The 27685-nt window shown below is 43.9% G+C and overlaps 3 protein-coding genes and 1 pseudogene across 8 annotated transcripts; 1 reads left to right on the forward strand and 3 right to left on the reverse strand.

The window, feature by feature from the left end:
* Window positions 1–1383: 1383 nt before the first annotated feature.
* Window positions 1384–2182, reverse strand: LOC141562332 (signal peptidase complex catalytic subunit SEC11C pseudogene; annotated as a pseudogene).
* A 731-nt stretch (window positions 2183–2913) lies between these two features.
* Window positions 2914–10662, forward strand: HMBS (hydroxymethylbilane synthase). Of its 6 annotated transcripts, none has more exons than XM_074302339.1 (14): window positions 2914–3100; window positions 5773–5826; window positions 6175–6247; window positions 6580–6629; window positions 6716–6771; window positions 7505–7582; window positions 7820–7897; window positions 8022–8097; window positions 8271–8384; window positions 8978–9016; window positions 9269–9388; window positions 9741–9794; window positions 10018–10104; window positions 10213–10662. In XM_074302339.1, the coding sequence occupies exons 1-14, from the start codon at window positions 3071–3073 to the stop codon at window positions 10384–10386; spliced, it is 1083 nt and encodes a 360-aa protein (XP_074158440.1). In that variant the 5' UTR covers window positions 2914–3070; the 3' UTR covers window positions 10387–10662. The 6 variants fall into 6 exon arrangements, with proteins under 6 accessions (XP_074158440.1, XP_074158445.1, XP_074158441.1 ...); XM_074302342.1 differs by lacking the exon at window positions 2914–3100 and adding an exon at window positions 5409–5543; XM_074302344.1 differs by lacking the exon at window positions 10018–10104 and having other exon boundaries at window positions 2916–3100.
* A 549-nt stretch (window positions 10663–11211) lies between these two features.
* Window positions 11212–11881, reverse strand: H2AX (H2A.X variant histone). The gene has a single exon (XM_074302348.1). It carries the CDS (start codon window positions 11764–11766, stop codon window positions 11329–11331), a length of 438 nt encoding a protein of 145 aa, XP_074158449.1. The 5' UTR covers window positions 11767–11881; the 3' UTR covers window positions 11212–11328.
* A 6907-nt stretch (window positions 11882–18788) lies between these two features.
* Window positions 18789–27395, reverse strand: DPAGT1 (dolichyl-phosphate N-acetylglucosaminephosphotransferase 1). The gene is made up of 9 exons (XM_074302352.1): window positions 25562–27395; window positions 24757–24877; window positions 24099–24312; window positions 23445–23591; window positions 22124–22208; window positions 21560–21748; window positions 19743–19830; window positions 19471–19626; window positions 18789–19327 (listed from the first exon to the last, which is right to left on the reverse strand). Exons 1-9 carry the CDS (start codon window positions 25723–25725, stop codon window positions 19262–19264), a joined length of 1230 nt encoding a protein of 409 aa, XP_074158453.1. The 5' UTR covers window positions 25726–27395; the 3' UTR covers window positions 18789–19261.
* Window positions 27396–27685: the final 290 nt, after the last annotated feature.

The following is a 27685-nucleotide window of genomic DNA, read 5'->3' on the forward strand; positions in this document are numbered from 1 at the left end:
TATTAGTATTAACAGAGCTGCAAATGAGTTGCATTTAGGTTATCATTATGGCCTGATTTTGGGGTGCATTATAGTATGGGAGAGAGAATAACTAGTTTGAAAGTCTTTAAACTGGAATTTCAGGCAGACTTCACCCCTTCATTGGCCCTATTATCTATTGTCAAAGTAGATAAGAGTGCTAGACCTGTAGTAAAGAACATTTAGGTTAAAATCTAGCCTTGGACACTTGGTAGCTGTGACTGGACAAGTAACAAAATGCCTGTTTCATCATCTCTAAAATGGGCATAATGGCACCTTCTTCCTAGGGTTGTTGTGAGGAGTAAATAAATAAGATGTGTGTGAAGCACTTAGCATGGGACCAGACATGAGATAAGTGATTAATAGTTTGCCCTATCTTTCCTTTTCCTCCTCTCCCTTGACACAATGTAAAATACCCTTAAAACAATATAAAAGAAAAACTCTTGGACTAAAGACATCTCTGTTACCAGAGTCTGAGCATCTTTTTTTCTAACTGTGGAAACTAATAATTAACCTTCAGTTTTTTTGCTTCATTCTTTGTCCCTCTAGCCTTGGTGCCTGATACATAATAAGCACTTAATAAATGGTTGAATACTAATTCTTCAGTACAAAGAGGAAGAACTCACTACCTACCTTTGCAGGCTGCCCATATGAATCTTTTTTTAAATTAAATTAAATTAATTTATTATGGCTTTTTATTGAAAAAACATATGCCTGGGTAGTTTTTCAATATTGACCCTTGTAAAAACTTATGTTCCAGCTTTTCCCCTCCTTCCTTCCCTAGGTGGCAGGTAATCCCATACATGTTAAATATGTTAAAGTATATGTTAAATACAATATATGTATACATATTTATACAATTATCTTGCTGCACAAGAAAAGTCTGATTTAGAAAGAAGATAAAAATAACCTGGGAAGAAAAAGAAAAATGCAAGCAAACGACAGAAAGCATGTAAATGCTATGTTGTGCTCCACACTCATTTCCCAGTGTTCTTTTGCTGGGTGTAGCTGCTTCTGTTCATTACTGCTCTATTGGAACTGATTTGGTTCATCTCATTGTTGAAAAGGGCCACGTTCACAGAATTGATCATCATGTAGTGTTTTTGTTGAAGTGTATAATGATCTCCCGGTTCTGCTCATTTCACAGCGTCAGTTCATGTAAGTCTCTCCAAACATCTCAGACAGTACGAATCTTAGGGGACTTTTCCCTTCTATCAAAATATATGATTCCCATTCGTTGTTCTTATCCATTATTAATAACTAGCATTTGCACAGCACTTGAAGATTTGCAAAGCCCCTTGTGTTATCCCTCATTCCATCCTATTTAATATTCTCCCCAACAAGATGTTTTTCATATTACAGTGGTTTTTTTTTTTTTTTTTTTTTTTTTTTTTTTACTGATGAACCATTTATTTGGACAAGACAAAAGAAAAATCTGCACACTGTTTTCTTTTATATAGAAAGTGAAACATTTCAAATATATTAATTTTTCTTTTTTCAATAGAATTCATTTCTGTCCAGTCCCAGGAATGACTTCTCATTTTAAGATTCACATTTCAGCAACACATGCACCCATTACAGCCAAAAGAGCATACCTGATTTTGGATAATCATTCATGATTATAGTAACCATCCCAACATACAGCAAAAACCCTCTTGCTCTTCCTACAACATCCTTCTTTTCTAGCCAGTTTTGACCTTTGTACAGACCTCTATCATCAACTTCATTATTATCTCCTATAGTGAGAAACTTGACATTTCCATTATCTTTTTCATGAACTTTGATGACTCTATGAACCATAGGAATATCTCTTCCTTCAACTTTAAAAACAACTATTTCACCAGCTCTAATAGGATCTTCCCAGAAATTTGTTAAAAACAGGTCTCTATGAAATGCTGGCTCCGTACTGCCACTCAGAACCACAACGATAGGGCTTTCGCTCCCAGTGACAACTATCAAGCCTTTCCAAATCATAAGAGCAGATGATACAATCATGGCAAAGTTTAAAACCTGGTAATACAGCTGGCGTTTGTTCATCTTCCTTACGTCCCCGAAGATGTCCATGGCGGCTTCCCAAAGCCGGTCTCCAGGACACCGCGTCTAACAGGGAGGAAGAAGGGGGCCGAGCAGCAGGGCTCCGGGTAAGGGCTGTTACCCGAGCAACGTCGAAACACCTGCCTGGCGCCCCCTTCTCCCTCCCCTCCTGCTTCCTCGCCGCCTGGTCTAGCCATATTACAGTGTTTCAGGAACATGAAGATAGTCCTATTGAAAATGTACCTCCCCTGTTCCTTAATTTGAGTCAACAAACACGTGTGTCTGTGTATGAGGGACCGCGCGAGGTGATGGAGGCACCAGTGCAAACATCGGAAACAATCCCTACTCCTGGCATTCTCCCGAAGCCCTTCCCACCAAGGGTCCTTCAGCATTATCAGTGCCATTACCAAAATGTAACGTTAAGAAGGGAACACAGTATTCTTGTCCATTTTCATGTGTGTTCTTAGGTAATTCAATCCATAAGCATTTTTTAAAGCACCTACCACGAGCCAGACACTTTAGCTTAATCACAGCATCACTCCCTGCCCTCGAGGAGTTCACAAGCTAGTGCAGGATAGAGTACACACCGCAATCAAGGCTTGCTAGTTATACCTTCGGTGACCACCAGAAAGGCTTCTCTGGGCCGCGGTTTCTTAGCTGCCAAGTGTTTCTTTAAGAGAGGGGTCCTGCAGCCCAGTACGTCATTCGGAGTCTTTGGAGGTGGGGAAGCCTGTCCTTTTGCAGGAACCCTATATTTCAAGAATCTGAGTTGGGGGCAGGAGCTGAGGGAGTATGCCAGCTCCGCCCTCTCATGCTCCCGCGCCAGGATCTGCCCCTTTAAGAGACGCAGAGGAAGTGACGCAAAAACCTTTGCCTGGGTCAAGGAACTGGAGACGGCCGGGAGGGCGCAGATTCCACGTGTCCCCGGCTCCCCAGCAGGCCTGAAGGTCTCGCGTGCCCGGCAAGCTGGGGGTGTCGCCTCGCCCGCGCCCCACAGCCTCACTCTACGGACGGAGTCATGTCCGAGAGCGGAGATGCGGCCGCAGGGGTGAGTCGGGTCCCGACGACCCTATTTGCGTCTCTGCGTGTAACGGACAAACGATTGGCTGATGGCCGCCATCCCCTGCAGCCTATTGGCTGGAGTGCCTGTCACTGGCGCCGGGCTTTGAATGGGGTTTAAAGGGACAGTTGAAAAAAGTGGTTCCAGCCGAAGAGTTCCGGGTCCGCGGAGGACCTCCGCCGACCTGTTGCTGGGGAGGCCGAATTTTCCGAACTCCCAGTAGTTGCTGGTGTCTGAGGCACTTGGCGGTACTGGGCACTCCTCCGAGCTAATGCTCCTGGAGCTGGCGCGCTCCGCCCGCCAGCGGCCTGCTTCCGGGGGCGGGAGTGAAACTGACTGAGCTACGGCGAGGGTGGCGGGCCGCGGGGTCGCTCCTAGCCCGGCCGTTTTGGGGGGCCTGGCTGCCTGTCAGGTCCGGGAGCACCGCGTGCGAAACAAGGAGCCGGCGTTTGACTTTGCGACTTTCGAGCTGTCTCTGGGTGGCTCCTCTGTAAAATGAGATGACGGGGCCACGCAGGGGTCTTACCTTTTTTGGTGTCACAAATCCATTTGTCGCTCTATGGTTTTTTCGGAATAGTTTTTTAAAACCGGATTTTATTTTTCCAAATACATGCAAAGATAGTTTTCAACATTCACTTCTGCAAAACCTTGTTGAATAATTTACTGCATAAAACAGTTATTACGAAGGAATCCAATTACATTGGAAAAGTTATCAAAAAAAGAAAATTTTGCAAAATAGCCACATTTCCAGTTTAACATCCCTTAGATTGGAAAGTCTTTGAAGTTCCTTCCAGCTTCTTACTCTGGGGTTCTCACCTCCCCCATACCCAGAGGGGGGGGAGTACTTTACCTCTTCATGAATGGCTTTTCTCATCTCTTTCACCAGCCACTGCTCCTCCAGTGGTTCTCCTTCCTTTAGCCGTAGACGCTTAGCATGCAGCCATGGATGCCCTTCTGCAAACTCCTTAGTCCCCTCCATACTTGGAGTTTGAGGGAGCCATTTGCTTTGGGCCAACACTTGACCAGTCACCCCTTCCCCCAAAAGAGCTATTTTCCTATAATCATGGTCAGTTGTAGACTCAGAATTGAAATCGATCTCCGAAGTCACGTAGTACAACAATCTTTACCTCTACCTTTACTACCTCCCTGACAAATAACTGTTGGAGTCTGTTTGGAAACCTGTCACTGAGGTCTGAAGCCAAGCAGAATAAAGAATTCCCTCTCCCACAGGATGCCCTGCCTAGCGTTTAAAGACAGCTTGTTTTTTTTTTTTTTTTTTTTTTTTTTTTAATTAATAAACATCTCTAGTTCCTCCCACTGATCCTAATATGGTCTGATTCAAGTCCTGCTCAAGGTCTGCTGCTGGTCACTGAGATTACACCAAAACTATGATTGGTCAAGGTGTCTCTGGGGTATTGGGGAGAGGGGAAAGACCAGTATTTCCACTGTCCACACCATTCAGTAGAACTAAAAGATTCTCTGGCATACCAAGGTATTCCCACTTGGAATCTCTGAGCTCTGGAATGCTTTTGACTCATTGCTGCGGACTCACTCATCTGTCCAGTGAGCAAGCTGGAACACAGCAGAGATCCCAGTTAGGCAGGTTTAAGGGTCTTGCTCTTGGCTTTGGTTTGCTCAGTGTCCTTATTTGGGAGATGCACAGCAGCACAGTGACATATTCTTTCACTATATACTCAGAGTAGTAAGTGCCCCCTCCATCCTAATAGGTCTAGTGAAGAAAAACCACTATCAGGTGCAGGCACTGGAGTTAATTGGAGTTAAACAAGATCCTATATTCTGGCCTTGCGGACACAAATCCTTCTGCCTGGGCCTTGGGCAGATATTCTCAGAGAACCTCAGCAAGAGGAAGGAATGTGTCCCTTCTGGTTCCAAGTCTCAATTTCTTTGCTAGTGAAACCAAAGGAGGAGATTTGTACCTCAACAGACCAACAAAGAATAATTTGGTTCCTCTTAGGCTCCTCCTTCCTTCCTCTTTCTTATTCCCTTCACTGACCAAGTTTTTAGTAGTTCTTGGCACAGTGGTGACTTTAGCATTTTTCGTAGCACCCATAGATGTGTAAGGGGATTTTTTTTGTCCACTCTGGTATGGGTCACTGATCTCTCTCCAACTGTCAGTGACTCAGCAAAAGTTGCCCAGTGAGTGGTGGGGCCACCTCCCCTGTTGCTCCAGAGAACATCTCCCCCTTCGTTTCCCTTTCCCTCCCCCCTTCCAGTTCTGACCCCACCCTCCTTGTGGTTGGCCTGATGACACTTATCTTCCTGCCCACCTGGGTGGATCCAGGACCTCCTTTAAGTCCTCCCTTACCCAGTCTCCTAGGGCTCAGAATCCTGTTGGGAGGTATAGCAGCTTTAACCTCTACTGACTTGTATCTTTTGTCTCTGGCCATTGGAAAAACCTTATTCTTCCCAGGTAAGGTTGGAAGGTCACTTGAAATTTAGTCCAAGACATTGAAGATGGTAGAAGGGATGACATCAGAGAAACCCCATCCCTACCAGAGAAAACCTAAGCTGTTCTCATCCACAGACAAGACGGTTGGAGTGGCCTTCCAGCAGCTTCTTGAGGCTTCTCTAGACTTGGGATTTGGGGTTTTCAGGGAAAAGAGCGTAAAGGGAAATAACTCTGGGTTCTCTCTCTACAGGACAGTAACAGCCCAAAGATGAGAGTGATCCGCGTGGGGACTCGCAAGAGCGAGGTGGGATAAGGCTCCTATTGTGGTATCGGGAATCTGTGTTTGGGGATATAAGGGACTTGGCTCCTTCACCACTCTGAGTGGGGTGGCTACAGAATATAGAACTTAGTTTGGCTCTACTAAGAAACAATTGAAGGTTGGACTTTTTGGGAAAGGGGTTTAAAACTATTGGAAGTAGTCTTCCCTCACCCTGACTGTCCTTGGATCAGATTCCCTGTATTGCTGTGCTTCCTAGTCTGTTCCCATCAGGATTTCTCTGATCTGGTCTGTGTTATGTGTATCTTGGATTGGCCTTCTGGGCAGTGGGGAGGGCAGGGCAGGGCAGGACTGAACCAGAACTTTGCTTCGCAGCTGGCAAGGACACAGACGGACAGTGTGGTGAAAATGCTGCTGAACCTCTACCCTGGTCTGCAGTTTGAAATCGGTGAGTTCTCAAGTTTTCTCTCCAGTGGGAAGATGATGGAAGAACTGGTTTAAGCTATTCCTACCCACTTCATGAAATCTTCCCTGCTCAGTCCAGCCACGTGGACCTCCTTCTGTCTTTGTTATATACTGCTTGGTCTTTTAACTTTTTATGTGTATGTGTATTATCCCCTCACATAGAGAGTGAATTCTTTGAGGGCAAAGGCTCTATACTACTTTTTTTTTCTCTCCTCCCATGCTGGGTGCCTAGTACAGGAGCACAGTACTTTTTGGAAAAGTATACTTAATTAAGTACTCAGCTATTTGTTGACTGGCTGATCACTCTATTTTTAGTTGCCATGTCCACCACTGGGGATAAGATCCTGGATACTGCACTCTCCAAGGTAACCCACCCTTCCGTGATTTCTCTTAGCCCCCGATTTACTTTCCTGCCTCCATGGGTTTTACAGTGTCCCTCTCTTTTCAATAGATTGGAGAAAAAAGTCTATTTACTAAAGAGCTGGAATATGCTTTGGAAAAGAATGAGTAAGTTTATATTACCGATTACAGGAATGGGGTGGGAGAGCTAGATAGTGTGGTTGGCCTGATACACTTATCTCCCTGTCCACCTGCATGGACCCAGGGCCTCCTTTGAGTCCTCCCTGATCCAGTCTCTTTTCCAGCACTCAGAATCCTGTGGGAGGTATAGCAGCTTTCTACCTAGGCATCCAAAAACCTTATTGGAAGGTTTCTACCTTCCTGGGATCATAGCTGCTACAAAGCCAAAGGGTCTGGCACCCAGAAGATAGGGAGTGGCCCTGTCCTCACTTTCCTGAAGGGCAGTGAACTGAAGTGGGCTCTTAGTTTAGAACACAAGTGGCCACTGTGATAGTTTGTGCCAGGTGATACAAAGAAAGGGTGATTGGGCATCCAGGTAACCAGAGGCCCTTTCCTGCTTGGTTCCTGAGATGTGGTGGAGGGCAGGACTGTGGAATGGAAAGAGGTCTGAATTAGGACACCTGAGCTTGAATACTAGCCCCAGCACTTCATTCCCTTATCATTAAAATAGACATGATGCTTACACTTATCTCCTTCACAAGTTGGTTTGGGATGGCTGGTGGCAGGGAAGACTTTTTTGGAATCTTTAAAGTGCTATAGAAATTGGAGTTGGGATCAGTCTTCCTGATCCTCATTATACCAAAGCATTGAGAGGGATTGGGAAATAATGGGAAGCTGTTACTCCCTCTCACTTTTATCCTCATCTCCCTGGTTCTTCCAGAGTGGACCTGGTTGTGCACTCCCTGAAGGATTTGCCCACTGTCCTGCCCCCAGCCTTCACTATTGGTGCTGTCTGCAAGTAAGGAGCAACCCTGAAGTTGAGGGGATTGGGGAGAGGTGTGCACCTCATTTTAGCATTTTTTAATTTGACTATTATTTTGCCTTCGGTGTTACTCTCTTCACCTGGGAGAGTTCTAGACATACTTTAGGAGTTCAGTGATCAAGTTTTAGTTGGTTCTTTGAAGAGAGATTGGGATGGCTTGAGGTCAGAGTGTGCTGAACTGATCAAATACTTTACCTGTCCCCTCTCATATAGGCGGGAAAGCCCCTATGATGCTGTTATCTTCCATCCAAAATATGCTGGACAGACCTTGGCTACCCTGCCAGAGAAGAGGTAAGAGTCTGGAAAGGAGCAGTGGGGTTGAAGTGGGGAGGCAGATGCTGAAGAACAGGAGGGGAAAGTTTGGTATGGGGCACTCTGTGCTAACTTCCACCCTAAACCCCCTCTGACCTTACAGTGTAGTAGGAACCAGCTCCCTTCGTAGAGCAGCTCAGTTGCAGCGGAAATATCCACACCTGGAATTCAAGAGTATTGTATCCTTTTGGCAGTTTAAGGGGGCATGTAACTAGTTCTGCCAGGTAGGGAGGGCTGTTTTCATTGACCAGCCTGTGCAGACAGCCAGATGAGGAGTCCTTGGATGCCAAGGGCTGGGGAGGCCACAGGCCTTGGAGAAACCTCATCATAGCCCTTAACACTACTCCTGCAGAGAGGCAATCTCAATACTAGGCTTCGGAAGCTGGATGAACAGCAGGAATTTAGTGCCATCATCCTAGCAGCAGCTGGACTGCAGCGTATGAATTGGCAGGACCGCATAGGGCAGGTAAGAATTATTTTTCATCACTCATTGTGACCAGAAAGGTTTACACATATGTTCAGTTAGTTGCTGCCATGTTTAACCTATATTGGATTACTTGCTGTTTAGGGGAAGGATGTAGGAGGAAGGGAGGGAGAAAAATTTGGAGCACAAGATTTTGCAAGAGTGAATATTTAAAACTATCTTTGCATAAATTTTGATTTTTTTTTAAATTATTTAATATTTTTCCCCAGTTACATTTAAAACAAATTTTATTTTTTTAAACTTTTGAGTTCCAGATACTCCTCCCCCCATGAAGAAACCACAAGTGAAGTTATTTGCATGTATTTTGAAAAATAAAAAGCTATTGTTAAATTTTTAAAAGTTAATTGTTGAATTACCCCTCCCCTCAAAAACCTCTTTATGCCCTACCTAAGATCATCTCACCCCTCCCTCACTCAAGTTTTACCTAAATGGGAAAACTAGATTCAGATTGGAAAGGTCTGGGATTAGGAACCTGGAATCCAGGCTGCCAGCCTTGCTAAAGTCATGATTTTTGGCAGGGTCCTTCCATCTCAATTTCTGTCTACCACAACTAACTGCTTGCTCTGCTCCTCTAGCTCCTGTACCCTGAAGAATGTCTATATGCTGTGGGCCAGGTATGCTCACTCATGAAAGCTGTCTTTGACCTCTGGGGAGGTGGGCACTTCACTTTTTGTCTTCCTTCCTGCCCCCAGTCCAGGAATAAATCCTATAACTTTTGGCCTCCTCTTCCCTAGAGGTAGAAGCACACCTTGAAATAGAGCCTGTATTCACTAGGCAATTGGGAAATCATCTGGCAACCCCATATTTAATCAGGTTGTTTTGCTGTGAAAAGGAAAGATCTGATGACAAGTGGGATTTCTCCACAGGGGGCCTTGGGTGTTGAAGTCCGAGCCAAGGACCAAGAAGTGTTAGATTTGGTACGAGTGCTCCATGATCCTGAGACCTTGCTCAGATGCATTGCTGAGAGGGCCTTCCTGAGGCACCTGGTAGGACCAGTATTTTTCACTTGGGGAGGGTGTGCCTCAATATACTTTGGACATAGTAAATATTAGATAACTAGTTGAATGATAGGAAACCTAGCGGTGTGAATCCTTCCCTACCCTTAACCCTCAATTGTCCAGCTTATCTCTTATGATGGAAAGTATATTGTCAGGGGGCAGCTAGGTGCCTCAGTGGATAGAGCACCAGCCCTGAATTCAGGAGGACCTGAGTTCAAATGTGGTCTCAGACACTTAACACTTTGTAGCTGTGTGACCTTGGGCAAGTCACTTAACCCCAGGGGGGGGGATATATATATTGTCAAAGCCCTTGAGGCTTACTGCCATGGTCTTGTTATAGGAAGGAGGCTGCAGTGTGCCTGTGGCAGTCCATACAGTCCTCAAGGATGGGCAGGTAAGTGCTTTATGTTGCTTTGGGGACAAAGGTGGCACCCCTGGCATGGGCTCATAGCTTAGGAGCAGAACACCTGAATAACCTTTATGTAAGGAATGGATTGGCCTTTAACTTCAACATATATTAAGCACCTCCTGTTACTAGGTGCTGGAGCATAGAAAGATTAAATGAGATCATTCTCTGCCCCTGTGGAATTTCTTCTAGTAAGGCTGTTGTTTTCTAGCTATACCTCACTGGTGGAGTTTGGAGTCTGGACGGCTCAGACAGTCTGAAGGAAACCATGCAGACTACCATCAATATCTTAGGCCAGGTACCAAGACCACTAGGAGGGGGCAGACGGGGTTACATCACACCATACCTCTGGGGGAGGGGCAGATGGGGGTTATGTCATACCTTTTTCTCTAACTCTTCTCTATAGCTTGAAGATGGCCCAGAGGATGACGTGCAGCGGGTGGGCATCACTGCCCGACATATTTCTCAGGGAGCCCAGATGGCAGCTGAAAACCTGGGTATCAGTCTTGCTAATCTGCTGCTCAACAAGGGAGCAAAGAGAATCCTGGATGTGGCAAGGCAGCTCAATGATGCACGCTAATCTAGCTTTTGAGGGCATTTTCTGCCTAGGAACAGAATCAGATTTGTTCTGGGGTGTCCTGAACCCTTTCCCCATCAACTAACTGAACAGGAACTACCCCAGACACAAAAACTGCATCATCCAGGGACTCAGGTTTGGGATAGGGGACCTGTTGCTGCTTAAGTGTCCTAGTGCCTTGTTCTGGCTTCCTTTATCCACGGGGCTGGACGATTGTCTGTTTTCTGTGCAGTCAGACATTGAATGTAACCAAATCTGTCAATAAAATACATCAAGTGACCCTTGTGCAATTTTTATTTGGCCCATAGACAAAAGGTGGGGGTTGGATAATCATCCCACTGGTGCTCCGGGCACTGGAATAATCATCCATCCATTTCCAGTAACTGACCCATAAATAACCGGTGATTGACTTCCGTATAAGTCCTTTTTACAGCCCAGACCCAAATTCCCCCGAGGAACAGTGGCCAAGTGAACCATACCCAACATCTGCCGGCCCAGGGAAGCCTCCGGCAGCTTGGGTCACCTTAAATCACCAACTATAGTCATGCTGAAAAAAGACAAGAAACTTCGCTTAAAAAAAAAATTTAATAATAAAATTAAGTTAATCAGACTTCCAAGTTGTCTTTCATAGTCTCTCAGTTCCACCAGGATAAAGGCAATGTGTCTAGGCTGAGAAAATTATCAGTTCAGAAGCTAGAGGTCCAGGCCGGGGCGTGGGGTGGTCAGAGGTCCCCACGCGTGACCTCGGGGCGCCGCGGCTCCGACACAGTAGCTGCCGAGAAAGGGTCAGAATGAAGGGCCTGGTCCGGACGCGCCCAGGGACGCCGGACTAGGGAGGGGGAGTGGCTCAGCTCTCTCAGTGAGGGGGGGAGGCGGCCCTGAAAAGGGCCTTTGTGGTGGGGGGTGGGGGAGCCTGGTGCGGAGGTCGGGCGGCCGCGACTGCTCTCAGTATTCCTGCGAGGCCTGCGTGCTCTTCTTGCTTCCGCCGCTGCCCGGGGCCTTGGGGCCGGTGATGGCGCCGCTTTTCTTGGGCAGCAGCACCGCCTGGATGTTGGGCAGGACGCCGCCCTGGGCGATGGTCACGCCGCCCAGGAGTTTGTTGAGCTCCTCGTCGTTACGGATGGCCAACTGCAGGTGGCGGGGGATGATGCGGGTCTTCTTGTTGTCCCGGGCCGCGTTCCCCGCCAGCTCCAGGATCTCAGCCGTCAAGTACTCCAGCACAGCGGCCAAGTACACCGGCGCGCCAGCCCCGACTCGTTCCGCGTAGTGGCCTTTTCTCAGCAGTCGGTGCACACGGCCCACAGGGAACTGCAGCCCAGCCCGCGAAGAGCGAGACTTGGCCTTGGCACGGGCCTTCCCGCCGGTCTTGCCGCGACCCGACATGCTAACGTATAAAGCGCGAGACTGGTTCTGAGAGAACTACCGCGAGTAACGGATGCGCGTGCGCAGACACACTCACCAAACTCTCGCTGCAGTCTAAATGCCGGTCCGCGTGCAAAGCTGCCACCTTTAAGGCAGCCGGTCACAGCGTCCTTTAGTTACTTATTGGCTGGAAAATCGGAAGGCCCCCTCCAATTGGTCGAAATTGGCCACCAGGCTCCTCCTCTTGAGCGTATGAGCGTGCTTATCGATTGGTTGAATTTCAAAACTCCTCTAACCCGGGGAAGATGACTGTAAGTAGCAAAGTAGAGGGCGGGCGGCGTCTACCTCACCCCACCCCCATCCCGGCTTTCCCGCTTCCACAGACAGCCAATCAATCGGAAGCGCGCGAGATTCAAATAGCATGACCGAGGAGAAAGGAAAATGGATGGAACAAAAAAGATCAGCTACGTGGAGCAGCTAGATGGTGCAGTGGGGGACAACTCCTCTTCCTGAGTTCAAATCCACTCCATGTGAGTCTGAGCAAGTGACTTTACCCTGTTTGCCTCAGTTTCCTCGTCTGAAAATTGCAATCTACTCCAGTGTCCTTGCCAAGAAAACCCCAAATGGAGTTACAAAGGGTCAGACACGACCCGGAGCGAGGTAAATGATCATGTGACTCCGTACAGGGGTCACGAAAAATTTGACAACAGAAAAAGTATCAAATATTTTGCCAAATTTTATTCTTTAAGTAAAATTAAACAAGCACATCCATCTCATTCGTAGGCAAATTTGCTTTTCTCTTTAAAAATTGCATATATATATATATTTATTTTAAAAACAATTCTTGGATATATATAAATAATAAACTTAATTTTAAAACAATTCTTGGGTGTATATATATATATAATAAACTTAATTTTAAAACAATTCTTGGGTGTATATATATATAATAAACTTAATTTAAAAATAATTCTTGGGTATATATATATATATATATATATATATATATATATATATATATAAAATAAACTTAATTTAAAAACAACTTTTGGATATATATATACATATATATGATAAACTTAATTTAAAAACAACTTTTGGATATATATATATACATATATATATATAATAAACTTAATTTTAAAACAACTTTTGGATATATATATATATACATATATATAATAAACTTAATTTTAAAACAACTTTTGCATATATATATATATTTATTTTAAAAACAATTCTTGGATATATATAAATAATAAACTTAATTTTAAAACAATTCTTGGGTGTATATATATAATAAACTTAATTTTAAAACAATTCTTGGGTGTATATATATAATAAACTTAATTTTAAAACAATTCTTGGGTGTATATATATAATAAACTTAATTTAAAAACAATTCTTGGGTATATATATATATAAAATAAACTTAATTTAAAAACAACTTTTGGATACATATATATATATACATATACATATATATGATAAACTTAATTTAAAAACAACTTTTGGATATATATATATATACATATACATATATATGATAAACTTAATTTAAAAACAACTTTTGGATATATATATATATACATATACATATATATGATAAACTTAATTTAAAAACAACTTTTGGATATATATATATATACATATACATATATATGATAAACTTAATTTAAAAACAACTTTTGGATATATATATATACATATATATATATAATAAACTTAATTTTAAAACAACTTTTGGATATATATATAATAAACTTAATTTAAAAACAACTTTTGGATATATATATATTAAACTTAATTTAAAAACAATTCTTGGGTGTATATATATAAAATAAACTTAATTTAAAAACAACTTTTATATATATATATATTAAACTTAATTTAAAAACAATTCTTGGGTATATATATATATATATATATATATATACTTAATTTAAAAACAATTCTTGGGTATATATATACCCAAGAATTGTTTTTAAATTAAGTTTATTTATTATCAGTGAATGTTTACTTTGTATAACTTTAATACACCTGGGTCACATAAATTTCTTGGGTGAAAAGGGGTCTTAATTGGGGAAAGTTTAAGAAGCCCTGCTCTGGAGAAGTTGAGATGGTCTTATGCCAGCAAAGGCTGTTTCCCTTCTCATTCCTTTTCCCCATGCACCTGGTACAGGAGCCTGGCCCCTTCTCCTAATTATTTCATGCAGTTGATTTACTTCTTTGTGTTCTTATGATTTCCCCTTAACAGACAATTTTCACAAGATGAAATTAAAGCCATTTGTAATTATATGAAAAAATGCTCTACATCACTACTGTTTATAGAGAAATGCAAATTAAAACAACTCTGAGGTTCCACTTCACACTTCTAAGACTGGCTAAGTCAGGAAAAAATGATAAATGTTGGAGTGTATGAGGGAAACCTGGGACACTGATACATTGTTGGTGGAGTTGTATAATGATCCAACCATTCTGGAGAACAATTTGGAATTATGCCCAAAGGGCTATATAAAACTGGACCCCAGCAAGTACTACTATTGGAGCTGTATCCCAAGCAATCATAGAGAGAAAAGAGTCCACATATGTAAAAATGTTTATAGCAGCTCTTTTTGTAGTGGCAAAGAATTGGAAAATAAATAGATGTCCATCAGTTGGGGAATGGCTGAGTAAGTTATAGTATATGAAAATAATGGAATATTATAAAAGTGATATAAAAATTATATTTTAAAAGTTTTATAAAAAATGAGCAGGCAGATTTTAGAAAGACCTGGAAAGAATTACATGTACTGATGTTGAGCGAAACAAGCAGAATCAGGATAATACTGTGCATAGCAACAATAAGAATGTATAATAATCAACTATGAAAGACTTGGTTCTTCTCATCGATTCAGTGATCTGAGACAATCCTAGTAAACTTTGGGTAGAAAACTGCCTCCAGAAAGAGAACTATGGAGACTGAGTAAATCAACACATGCTATATTTATTTTAATTTTTTTTTCTTCACTTATGTTTTTTCTTTTGTTTTGATTTTTCTCTCCCAATATGATTCATAAAGAAATGTGCATTAAAAAATTAATGTACATGTATAACCAGAAAAAAAAAAATTTTTTTTTTTAAAAGCCACATTGTTCCTCTTTTGGAATGTGAGCTTCTTGGGAGCAGGGACTCTTATCTAATTATGGCCCCAGCACTTAGCACAATACTTTACACATTTATTGTTGGGAACAGCTGTTGGCTTCAGGTTCCTCACCTGTAAAATCAGCTGAAGGAAATGGCCAATAAGTACCTTTGGTGGGAAAACTCCATGTGGGATCACAGAGGGTCAGATACAACTTAATTATAGTAAACACAAATGCTTTTCCCCAGCTGTCCATCTGATGTAATGTGATTTTGTGGTCCCCTGAACTTGGGGGTGCTTCTGTTCTAACAATGTCAGTAGTCCTAAATCTTCTAGTTTTGTAATCTGACTCAGGAAACTCCCACATTCAATATCTGACCACTACTTAAATAGCTTCTGACCTCAAGAAACTCCCACAGATAAAACTCCTGAGGCAATAGTGAATAAGAGCACTCCTCAATTCATTGCTGTCTGGTAATGATCCATAACAATCTGCACAAGAGAACCAAATTCCAGAGACCACTCCTTCCTACCTAAGAGCCATCATATCTAGGATTGAGAGCTGGATAAATATATCTCCTGGCCTCTGTTTTTCTGCTGAATTACTTTACAATTCAGTCTGCTTTGTAATGGCGTTACTTGCAATAAAACTTTGCTCCTTGACTAGGAGATGGGTTCAAGTCATTCTTTTGAGACACCTCACGAAACTGATCTGGGATCCTTTCCCAACCTTGACATTTGGTGGCTCACTAGTGGGAGAGTCTGGCCTCCCCTGACTTGATTCCCTCCTTGCCAAGGTAATCCTCATTTTTTTTTCTCCCATAGTCCTACAACTGAGACACCTTAAGCCACTGGGAGAAGGCTTGCCTGACTCATTGTGAGCTCAACAAGTTTTCCTTAACTGAGGACACCCAGGCTGGAAAATTATTGCAATTTCCAGCAAAGTTCCTAGGGAACCTTTGCTACCCTTTCACCTTCTCTGGGATGCCAGAGAAGAATTAAGTGTTATAGGATGGCTTTTGGCAAAATTTTATGGCTTTTTTTTGGCAAAGATGGGACAGTCCTCTTTCATGTCATTCTGTGTGTCTTCGTCTGCAGAATGTCTGTCATGTTTGTTCTGTGAGCTAGATTAAAATTGCAAAAAAAAACTTCCTCAAACATTTTAATCGTGGGGATTGTTATCAAGATCAGCATAGCCCAAGTTATCTGTTTGCTAACTCTTCTCGTCTCAGAAGTGTAGGGAAAATTCTAATTATGCCTCACCTATAGAAATAGGGGAAGCAAAATTATGGGGACCCCCACATAACCTTGCCCAAATACCCCCAACCCTTGGGAATGAAATGGGAGTCAGCATTCTCTGAGGCTTGGGACTTGAAACTACCATCAAAGGGATATACTTGAACACCAGCTTTCAGCAGGTTCTGTCCAGGAACTGCCTGGGAAGAATTCAGGCACCCCTGGCAGTACTTGGAAAGTCAGTCAGCCTCTGCATTTTGTAAGACCACCATTCTGTCTCATTTATGGATATGTATTAGCTATGTAATTTATGGCAAATTATTTTATCTCTGCCCAGTTTTCTGATTTATCAAGAGAAATAATAGACATTGTTGTGAAGTACTCAGCATAAAACATGCTACATGAATGTTAACTGCTTTATTGGATATCATGGCTTCATATTCAATAACTATGGGTTTTTTAAATTCAACTAACAGATAAACGATTCCTATGTGGGTGTAAAGTAATTTAGAAATTTGTTTATGATATGATAGTAAAAGCAATTTTAAAGGAAACCCACTAAAGGGATCTATTTGCACTAATAGTGTTAACAGAAGAATTTTGCAACTTTTGGAAAGCAGAAAAGTAGTTTGCCACTACTTTAAAAACTCTAGTTATCTAGAATCAGACTTATGAGGGCCATATCAGTAAAAACTGACACCTTTTCCTAGTTCATTAAAGAGAAATATTTGCATAGATTGGAAAATAACCAAATTGCAATTCAGTTTGTCTAGGCTCATTAACTAAAATCAATTTTAAAATCTGTTCTATTTCAATTTTAATAATTATCTTATTTTCTCCCTAAATCAAAAGGGAAACTTATTTAAGGGAATAGAAACAACAGCTAAAACTATTTGGCAATTAGGAAAATTCTAAAATCGTTAACTAAGTTGAAGTTATGTTAAACTTTGTCAGTTTACCTCCAGGTATGAGATGTGCATCTCTTTTCCCCCTTCATAGAGTGGGGGGAGTATCAAACAGCAGTCTATGAAAGTACTAAGAATAGGTGGAGTGGGCAACTTAGCAAGCTCAGCCCTTTCCCTGGGGTCTCAACTCCCTTTAATTTGTAAACTTGCCAGTTTTCTTGAAACCATCAGGGCAAGCAACATCATCAGCACTGAGAAATGTCTTTTTAGGATTTATGGTTTCTAAACAAGGAATGTGTTGACTAAGAATCTATAAGCCTATATGATTGATCCTTTGCACCAGGATAAATTTAAACATATAAAACATGATAAAATCTCTTATAGGTTTAAGTCCTGATAAGCTTTTAAAATAATGTATCTAGCTATAAGCTGTGAATGGTAGAATTTCCTTTTAGAGATAAAATCTCTTGGGACTGTTAACTGATATTCTTTTGAGTTCTGAATTGGATTGCCTGATCACGACTCAGATTTTTACCCTTTGCTTCTATATCTTCCTCAGAGATCAGTATTTCTCTCATCCCTCATCTTACTTCAAAAGATTTTACAGTTAAAAGGGCAATCATCCTTATCAACCTTTGTCATTTCCACTGGAATCAATGACCACTGACAAGAAGATAGGCACAGAAGCCCTAGGAGTTGTCAATAACTCCCAGACTACCAGTTCTGCTTCCAGGACCCTCAAGGGCCCAGGCCAATCCTCAAACCATCCAGGGAAGCAAACTCCTGGGGAGAAAAGGGTACACATAAGGCTGGCAAACTGGCCTAAATGAATTATAAAGGCATCAGGAGGAGACACAGGAGACCTTATGTACAGGACAAGTCAAATTATCTCCACTCCCTCATACCCTGATGGAGACAGTCCTGAACTTGGCTCAATGCTTCCTGCACAATGCCCTTAGATAGTATCCTGAGAAGCAGCCCCTGTGGAGATGTGGCCTGAAAATTACTCCGGGGGTGCTGTAGCCATAGCTGCTGAAGACTACCAAAGCTCCTGGCACTGGCAAATGATTCAACATCAGAAATTGATGACTTTATCAGTGGAAATAACATTAAATTAAAGGCAAAGCCAATTCCTTTGCAGCTGCATCCTAAGAACCACGGGACTTTCCCATCTGACTTGCAGCTGAAACCTTCAATGTGGTCTTCCCCATTAAATGTGAGCTCCTGGGGAGGGACTGCCTGACTTTTTTGTGGGAATGCCCAGCATATAGCATAGTTATTTGCACAAAATAAACATTTAATAAATGCTTCATTCATTCAATCATTTTTGTCAGGGGCATTCCTTGATAAGTAGTTAGCCAATGCATCTTAAACAGTTTCCAATGATTGGCAAATTCACTACTTATTGAAATGGTTCAGCCCATTTGTGGATAGCTCTTTATTTAAAGTTCTCTCTCTCACTAAGCCAAAATCTGTTTCCAAGTAACTTCCACTTATTGGCTATGGGTCTATGCTCTAGACCCAAGCAAAACAATTCTACTATTTCTTTTCTATGTAACAATTTTTCAAATACAGCTATCCCACCTGAATCTTTTTCTCCAGTGTAAATTTCCATATAGGTTTCATAACTTTATGTTGTTTTCCCTATCAGCAGGGAGGGGAGGAAGCTCTGAATCTGGGGAAAAGAAGGAAGAAGGGCTAGGAATTGTGGGAGGATGCATGTAGAGAAGTGTTTCCCCATATCCAAAATCACTTGAAAACAAGAGCTATACCTACAATTAAAAAAGTGAACCAAACACATTTATTATCATCAAAGAAGCAAATGACCACCCAAGTTGCTTCTTATTAATCAAAATGCTTAATTCCCAGTAACACATCAATTCAGGGTGGAACCTGATGGCTCCCCACAACCCTTGCTTAGGCCTGATTCCTGGGACCCACGGATTCAGCGTGATCCCTAGTGGCAACCAAGCTTTCAAGATGCTGCTACCTCCTGCTCCAGAGGAGGCTTCAGAAAAGGAAGAAAAAGGAGGAAATGTCAATTTAGGGAAGTCCACAGGGCAAATACAATCAATAAATAATCATTGAGGGGGAAGATGGGTAGGATATCTCCTGAGGAGAGAATTTTAAGGAGAGCAAAGGATGGGGAAAAGCCTGATAGGCTTATGGGGAATACAGTCTTGGTCCAACAGGGGATCCACATGAGACAGGGACACAGCGGGTAATGGAGTAGAGCGTCACAGTCAAGAACTCAAATATCATAGAAGAGCCGAACGAGCTGGTATCGAATGGAGAATGTGATAGCACTAGCCAAAATCTGCAAGGAGAAACAGATGAGAAATCATGAGAAAAGGTAGGAAGGGAGATTTTAGGAAGGTAGGCTATGGAGGATTTTTGGAAAACTGAAGACAAATAAGGAAGGTTAAGAGCCTGACATGCCTATCTTGGCCAGAGGATTACCTGCAGGAGCAGAAGCAACAAAGTGAGATTTCTTTCATGAATGGGCCCTAGGATCTTTATGAGCAGGTTAATAAGGGTCATATTGTTGCATTCAATGTAGGCACCAGCCTCATTTTCACCTCGTCGGACAGCCACTAGACGGAGGGCTTCTGCACCCTGGAGAGACAGAGGGTGGGGGTTAATCATGATTTATATCAGCATGAGGAAATGGCTCTTGTACAGTAGTTCCCCTGCCTGAGCCCATGGGAGTATCTAACCACCATCATCATTACCTTCAGAATTAGGGTCCCCAACAGAGAAAGGTTCTTGGCTTTGAATTTGGAATAGCTCATCTCCAGCTTCCCTGTCTTGGTATTGAGCCTGCAGAGGAAATGTGTGACACTTAAGAGGTAACAGAATATTGTAGAAAGAATGTGAGTGGAAGTCAAGAATCTCAGGTTCACATTCTGGGGTCAAAACACTGACTGTAGAAACCAATAATAACATAACCTCTCTGAATTTCAATTTCCTCATCTACAGAATGAGGATTATAATGATCTTGATTCACAGGACTATGAAGAAAGTGCTTTATAGATCTGCAAACATGTACAAATGAGTTATTCAATTCAACCAACAAGCACCCATTGTTTGCAGAACACTAGGCTAGGTGAGGATGAAACAAAGCTTAGATGAGACAATTCCTATCCTTATGGAGCTTAAATTCTATTCAGAAAATATAACAGACAAATAGAGAAAATAATTTAAGTATGTAAGAGGCTAAAAACATGTAAGTCAAAGCCTATATAAATGTTTAAAAGACACAGGGAGGAATTGGAAGAAGGTGAAGGGGGAAAATTCTTGGAGTAAGTGGCTGAATGTTTGGGGATTGGGGAGGAGAGGGCAATCCTGACCTAAAGAACATAAAGTGTTGCGGAAAGGTAACCAAGTGGAAAACATGTATAAGTAATAAGCAATTCAGTTTCATTAGAATAACAGAAAGCTAATAAGGTGGTAAAGGCCGAATTTCAGAGTGCAATGAATGCTAGGCAAAGCAGTATGATCTTTACTCAGGGGACTGTGATCCACTGAAGGATTATAAGAAGGGCGGATAAGATCAGATCTATACATAAGAGAAATTCTAAGGGCAACTAGGTGGTGCAGTGAATAGAGTACCAGCCCTGAAGTCAGGAGGACCTGAGTTCAAATCTGGTCTCAGACGCTTAACACTTCCTAGCTGTGTGATCCTGGGCAAGTCACTTAACCCCAATTACTTCAGTTAAAAAAAAGAAAAGAAAAGAACAAAGAAATTCTGTCAGCAATATAAGATGGATTCGAATGAGGGAAACATGAAGTTTTAGAAATTGTTAAAAGGCTACTGCAGAAGGCTAGGCAAATGGTGATGAACATACACAAGACCAGTTACAACAGGAATAACAAAGATGCAATGGGAGATGCTGCAGAGGCAAAATGGCTAGAATTTGGTACTTGACCAGCTATGAAAAATAAGACAGATAAGATAGGAGGACAAATCAAAGATAATGTTAAAAGGTATGAACATGAGGATGAGGCAAATGACAGCACCATCAAGGGAAACACTTTAGGTTCTTCTTAGGACACATCATTAGGAGAAGCAGGTTAGCAAGTTAGCAAGGAAGACAAGTCTGAGAGAGGATAACAAGCTAAAGAACATCAAAAATTTTCTTCAACCACAGTTTTGGGGATCTAAACAAGGTTGCTCTCATCTCTGCTCAGGCTAATCTAAAGTTGCAACTTGGTGAAGCATTTAACCAGCACCTAAACTAGTTATATCTTTTTTTATTTTTTAAACTCTTCTTCCCATTGCATAAAATGCATTAAAGTAGGGGTAAGGCTGAAGATGGGTGTCAAAATCATAATTCAGTATCATTCTTAGTCCATGGCAATGCTCTTAGGTCCCTTCGTATGCTCATATAGAATTACAATAGACTAGATCTTCATGTCTGATTAAATGTCACTACGTGTTGGGACTACTCCTCAAAGTTATCATTTAGATTTCTCTGTTATGTCAATAAATGACACTCAGGGTCCTCCTTTCTTCCCCTTCCCTCATAATCCCACACAGAAAAAGTACCTGGGCACCCGGTGTCGAGGACAAGGGATGATATGGAGAAGTTGTGGAAGGGAGTAGAGAAAGTTGAACACCTGAGGCATGAAGAAGAGGAGCATTGTCTTGCTGAAGTGCCCCAAGATGCCCACCACAGCAAAGGTCATGCCTGCAAAGTAGCAGAAAGTGTCGCCCACAAACACCTGGGATGGGTACCTATGGGAAAGAGATGACCTGAAGCAGGAGCAGTGAGCATCACTGACCTTTATCACTAGGCATGCATCATTTCCCACGCCATACCCCCCCATGCTCCTTCCTTGATGCTGTCAGAGCTACCTCCATCACCCCTCCCCCATTTTCCTCACCAGTCTCCCCCCATCCTACTGTCCCTGACAGTTCCATGGGACCCACAGTCTTGGAATAACATCCCTAGGAATTCCTGAATTCCATTCACTTTTCAATTCAAAACCATTTTTGATTGAGGACCCAAAAAAGAAAATCCCTGAATAGACAGAGATGAAAATCTTTTGGCACCTGGTCTAGGCTCCTATCAACAACTATGATCATACAGTACTCTGCATAGCTCCTCACCAGTTATGATACAGCAGTCCCAAAGTGGTGAAGAAGAATGGAATCATGAAGTAGAGAGAAAAGACGTGATCATCTTGGTAATCACCTTCCAGGACAGGAAAAAGGGATAAATCATCCAAGTGATAAATTCAGCTTAATGTTAAGCTTTTCACCCCAACCTTTACACCAAGCTATTCCATACCCCTCTCCAACTAGATTATGCATGCTGCACTGTGGCTTTTCTTTCAGACAATTTCAGATATTTCACTTCTTCCACATAGTTTTTCAAGATTTATCCATTTTTGTATACATTATGGTGATTATTGGTCAATAACAAGTTGCATTATGTAACATAACAATAATTCACATTTCTACAGCACTTTAAGGTTTATAGAGCACTTTCTTCACAACAACCCTGTGATGTAAGTGGGGCAAATACTTTGTTATTCTCCTCATTTTACAGAAATAGAGGATGAGAGGTTAGATGACTTGCCTTGATAGTTAATACAGCTGGAGCAGGGCTTTTAACCCAGATCTCTGGGGCACCAGCATTCCTTCTACACACTATTCTGTTTCTTGAGAATGATAAAAACTTACATTTACATAGTTCTTTAAAATTTACAAACTGTTTTCTTGTTAAATAGGAAATACTAGTATTAACATCCTTTTATTGATAAGTAGGCCAGTATGGCATAACGACTCCTCATTTCTCATCTCCATATCCCTATTACCAAGAAATAATTCCGAGTAAATTTTTGTTGACTCAAAAGGATCCTCTATGTTAAAGGCTTTTACAAACCTTAAAATGCTCTCAAAGTGTATGTGGCTATGGCACGTTAGAAAGACTGCTATGCTACAAGCCAGAATGTGGTTCCTATCCTGGCTTTGCCACTTACTAGCCATGTGACCGTGGCCAAACCACTGCCCTTCTCTGAGACTCGGTGTCCCCGTCTTTAAAATGAGAAGACTGGACTAGGTGATGTCCAGGAGTCACTGGGAAAGTGACAGGGATGTAGGAAAGAAAAGAGCATAGTCACTACAGAGTCCATCTCCAAGGTTTCTTTCTGATAATCTGTTTGCAAGATCCTATGTGAAGGAGGATCAGAGGATTTAGGTGACCCCCCTCCCCAAGTTACAGTACTCCTGGTGACAGAACCAGAGCCAGAACCGGGAGGGGACCCTCTGGGGCAGAGTTGGCAGCTCTCCTGCCACCTCCAACCATTTTCTTGACCACTTTTGTTCTTGTTTTCTCCCCCTCTGAATTCCTGAGAGTCATGGCCAGCTTACCCATCAATACTTCCTGTACCTTTCTTCCTTACCTTCCCTCCATATTCAAACCCACCTTCAAGCTCTACCAGATTAAAGATGATAATGGAGGCAGAAATGACTAGAGACTGTCCAGCCTCCAGCCCATTGATCCCTGCCAAGATGTTGATAGCGTTGGTACAGAAGACAGCCAGCAGTCCCATGTAGACATAGTATAGGATTCCTGGAAGAGGAAGGAGTCACCAGGTATAGGGAGACAGGACGGGCTCCCTCCTTACCTCCACTTTTAGGGACTCCTGCGCTCCTTCAAAGCTCAACTCTCCTTTTCTGCTTCCAAGTTTTAGTTCCTCTCTTCTGGTTCCTCACCCCACACCAAATCACTTGGAATTCATTTTGTACACATAGATTATACACATATTTTCATAAAATCTGGACACATATCCCCAAGCAGAATATAAGATATTTCTTTTTGTATCTGTATTCCCACCTAATGCCTACTTGCTTAACTGAGAAGATCAGCCGAGATTATACTTACTGGACATTAAAGTAAACATGGAGCAGGGTGGAGATTTATCAGAAGGAATCTGGGGGAGGACACCAGGGCAGAAGGGGAACACGGTGGGATCTGGGGGAAAGCAAGGGCTTCCAAAATGAGTCCCACACACAGCTATGAGAGGAGGGGCAGGAGGGTCCTGGGCTAGGAAGGAGGACTTGGAACAAGGCTTCTCACCCAGGTCCAGATGCAAGCCAAGCATGGAGCGGAAAGGCTTTGGCACCACGATGGTCGTATTGCCGAAGTTGGTGAAGTAGACCATGAGGAGAGGCAGCGAGGCGGTGGTGGGCAGCAGCAGCTTGTGACGCCATCGCAGATTCAGCACATCATCCGCAAAGCCCAGAAAGATCATGCAGCAGATAGCAAGCAGGGCTCCTATCAGGGCCACAAACTGGGGAGAAACAAGAGAGATGGCTCAGTCTCCCCCCTCCCCCTCCAGCCCCAGGGCCAACTCCTCTTTCTGTTCTAGAGCATTTCTCAAACCGCTTTCCTCTGAAACCACTGTGTGAAGTAGGCAATGCTACAATTATTGATCCCATGGGACTGATGGGGAGACTGAGGCCTTAGAGAGAAAGCCGCAGTTACTAAAGTGTCAGAACTGGGGGTAGACCCATAAGGTTTCACGGAAGTTCAAGCCCAACCTTCTCAACAGCCACCATGCTGTTTGCTTCTATACCTCATTCCTTCGTGCCCCACCAGCCCTCTTATATGTGCCCCCCACGCCAAGGAAACAAAACAAATAAAAAAAGGCAAACCCAACCTCCGATAAATCTGTTAACTCTCTCCTGCCACCCTTAATCTTCAGAGGAGTTTGCCTTTATCCAGGTCCACTAACCTCCTGGTAGGGAAAGGCCTTACACTGGTCCTCCACAAAGCAGTTTAGGAAGGGAACAGGGATGAAGCAGAAGAGGATGATGAGGAAAACTGCACCACTGATGACACCCTGGGACTCGGGGCTGTGACACAGGGCAGGTGAGGAGTAGGGGAAAAATATCGTCACTCACCACAACTCCAGAGGACTCCAGAACAATCCTCCCATTCTCTCCACCCCTCTTCCCATGTCCCAACTAAGGAACAAGACTGTGTAAGACCACCCCATTTCCAAGCATGCCTCCCAATGCTCCCTGCACATCCTGCTCAGCACATCCTGCCCCCAGCCCTACTTCTCTGTCACTCCCCCAGCCCAGAGGCCCCAAGGTCCCCATCTGGCTCCAAGCCTGTCTCCTCTCTAGTCCTCTTATCCTGTCTCTCTTGCACCCCATGTCCCAAGGTCACCCTAAGGATTCACTTCCGCCTAGCTTCAAAGCTCAGTCTTGTACTCTTAGCTCTTCTGTTCTAAAGCTAGCCCTCCTGCTCTTCTCCACTTTGGCTGCCAACTTTCACTCCCTTTTCTAAAGTCACTTGTCCTCCTCCTTGTTCCCCACACTCCTCCAGGCTTCTTCTTTCTCTCTCTTTCCATCTCTCTCCTTTTCTCTCCCCTTGGTCTCTAAAACTTCCCCGTTCCCAACTGTCCCCTTCCTCGTTATTCCTATTTGTCCCCAGCCCCGATAGTTTGCCCCCTATGGTCCCCCTCCTCCCCAGCTCGTCCCCCCCCCCCCGACCCCTCCTACTCCCAGTCCCGCCCCTCCCGCCCTCCTCACATGGGCTGGCGGCTGGTCTTGTTGAGGTCCAGGCCGCAGAGGCGAGCCGTGATAAAGTGGCCGCGGAAGGCCGGGATGAGCGTGAGCGTGGCCACGAAGCCCAGCAGCGAGCCGCCCAGGTTGATGAGCAGCGGCAGCGCCGGGAAAGGCCGCATCATAGCCATGAAAGGCGCCCTAGCGGGGTTGAGCCCCGCTAGGAGCCCACTCGGGGGGCCCGGGGACCACAGCCCGCCGGTTTACGGTACCTTCCTAGACAACTGGGGCTGGCCACGGGCTGCGTCGCCCGGGGCCACAAAGAGGCTGAGGGCTTCGCGAAGGCGAAGGAGCCAGCAGCGCCAGCGGCGCCAGCCGTGCCACGGGCTCCCGGGTCAGCCCTGCCAAGCTATAGAGCAAGCTACCTCTTCGGCCACTCCCTGCACCTGCCCAGCAGAGGTTTCCAGCCGGACTCTTTTCGTATTGCAACTTCCTCTGTGCGGATTGCAGAGGTGGGCAGTAAAGGCGACGAGCGGCCATTTTTCTTGTGGGCAGAAGCGACCATGGGGTGGTACTATGCTATAGGACGCTTTCCCTTCGAAGTACCAAGGAACAGAGGGAGTAGTATCAAGCACATTGTCGAGAACATTACAGAGCAAGTAGAAGAAAAGGAGGGGCATATCCCGAACCGGAAGTCATTCTTCGCCCTTTTTCAAGATGGACCCCTTCGCGGACCACGTGGCCCCGCCTCTCCGCACCACGTGCCCTCACCTCCTCTGGTCGGATTCCACGTCTGACTCTTCTTTGGCCAGCCTCCGCCCTTGGTTTTTTAAAGAGTTCGGTCTCCGCCTATCAATTCAGCCGGGCGCCCAGTAATGGGCTGGCTCATCTTGTTTCCTTCTTATTCATAGAATCAAGTGATTCCGGAACCCCTCCCAGCCCCAGTAAGAAGCTTGGCCTTTCTCGGGAAATACACCCCTTGCTGGGAAAAAGAACGGAAGCGGGATCGGGGGAGGGGAGAAGCCCCTAAACACGAGTTCCTGGCTGCCCATGCCTCCTCACGCTTTCCCCTGGGCTCTCGTTCCTTGCGGTCTGCAGGGGCCGGATAGCGTTAGGGTCCTATCCCCTCCCCGGCAGCAGCCTCCAGGGCCTGTGCCAGGCTCCTTTGGAGGCGGCTGCTGACGGTGTGGCCGCGGCTAGTCCCGCCCGGGGCCTCCGGCCACCCCCACTCCAACAGCAGAGATGAAAGACGATCCGAGCAGGGAGCCACGAGCCCACGCAGGGCTTCCTCCGAGCTCAAAGCATCCAGACAAGTGTCTGTTCTGTATTCTCTGGTTACCTAGGAGCTGCTTCCTAGGAGGCCTTTGTAAAGAACAGCTCATCCGCGGGCTGTGCCGCCCACAGGCCCGCGTGCAGCAGGTGATGTCATTTTCCCTGAGGGAGAACTGGGGCGCTGACAGCAGCCCACCACCTCTGCAAGTCCGGGAGACCGTCCTGGAGGCTGATGCCCTGATTGTGCCTTGTAGCAGCTCCTATGGGAGGAGGCTTAGAGGGATGGTCTAGGTTTTAATTCACTTCGGTTAGTTTAATCTGTCTCTGGGAAACTCTCCTTGATTTAATAGTCTTAACTCCGGTTAGTCTGATCTGATCATTGTTATTTTTTCATCTCCCCAAGTGCCCATTTATATAGTTCTATCAGTGAACCTCCTACTATGTGCTCAGCACTGTGGTAAAAACTGGGGATACAAAAGGAGACATGGCAATCACAACAAATATATACAAGGCATGCTACCTGTACAGGTTAAATAAGAAGTAATTAACATTAAAGAGGGGTTAGGGAAGGCTTCCAGTAAAAAAAAAAAAAAAGTATTTTAGTTAGGACTTAAAAGCATTCACTGTGATCAGTAATCAAAATGGAGATAAAAGAGGGTTCCAGGCATGTGGGGTAGCCAGAGAAAATTCTGGGAGCTGAGAAAGGGATCTTGTTCTTGGAATGGCCAGGAGATGTAGGTCTTAATATTTGTTCGTCTCCCATGTCTTGCTTATGTGTCAGGCTTGTTCACTGAGCAAGGATTCCCCTTTTCCCGCTCTGTTGCCCACGATAAGTTCTGTATATCCAGGGTGCTTAACCTCAAGTGCTAAATGATTGTC

The sequence above is a fragment of the Sminthopsis crassicaudata genome, chromosome 3 (genome assembly GCF_048593235.1).
Source record: "Sminthopsis crassicaudata isolate SCR6 chromosome 3, ASM4859323v1, whole genome shotgun sequence".
NCBI classification, from domain to species: domain Eukaryota; kingdom Metazoa; phylum Chordata; class Mammalia; order Dasyuromorphia; family Dasyuridae; genus Sminthopsis; species Sminthopsis crassicaudata.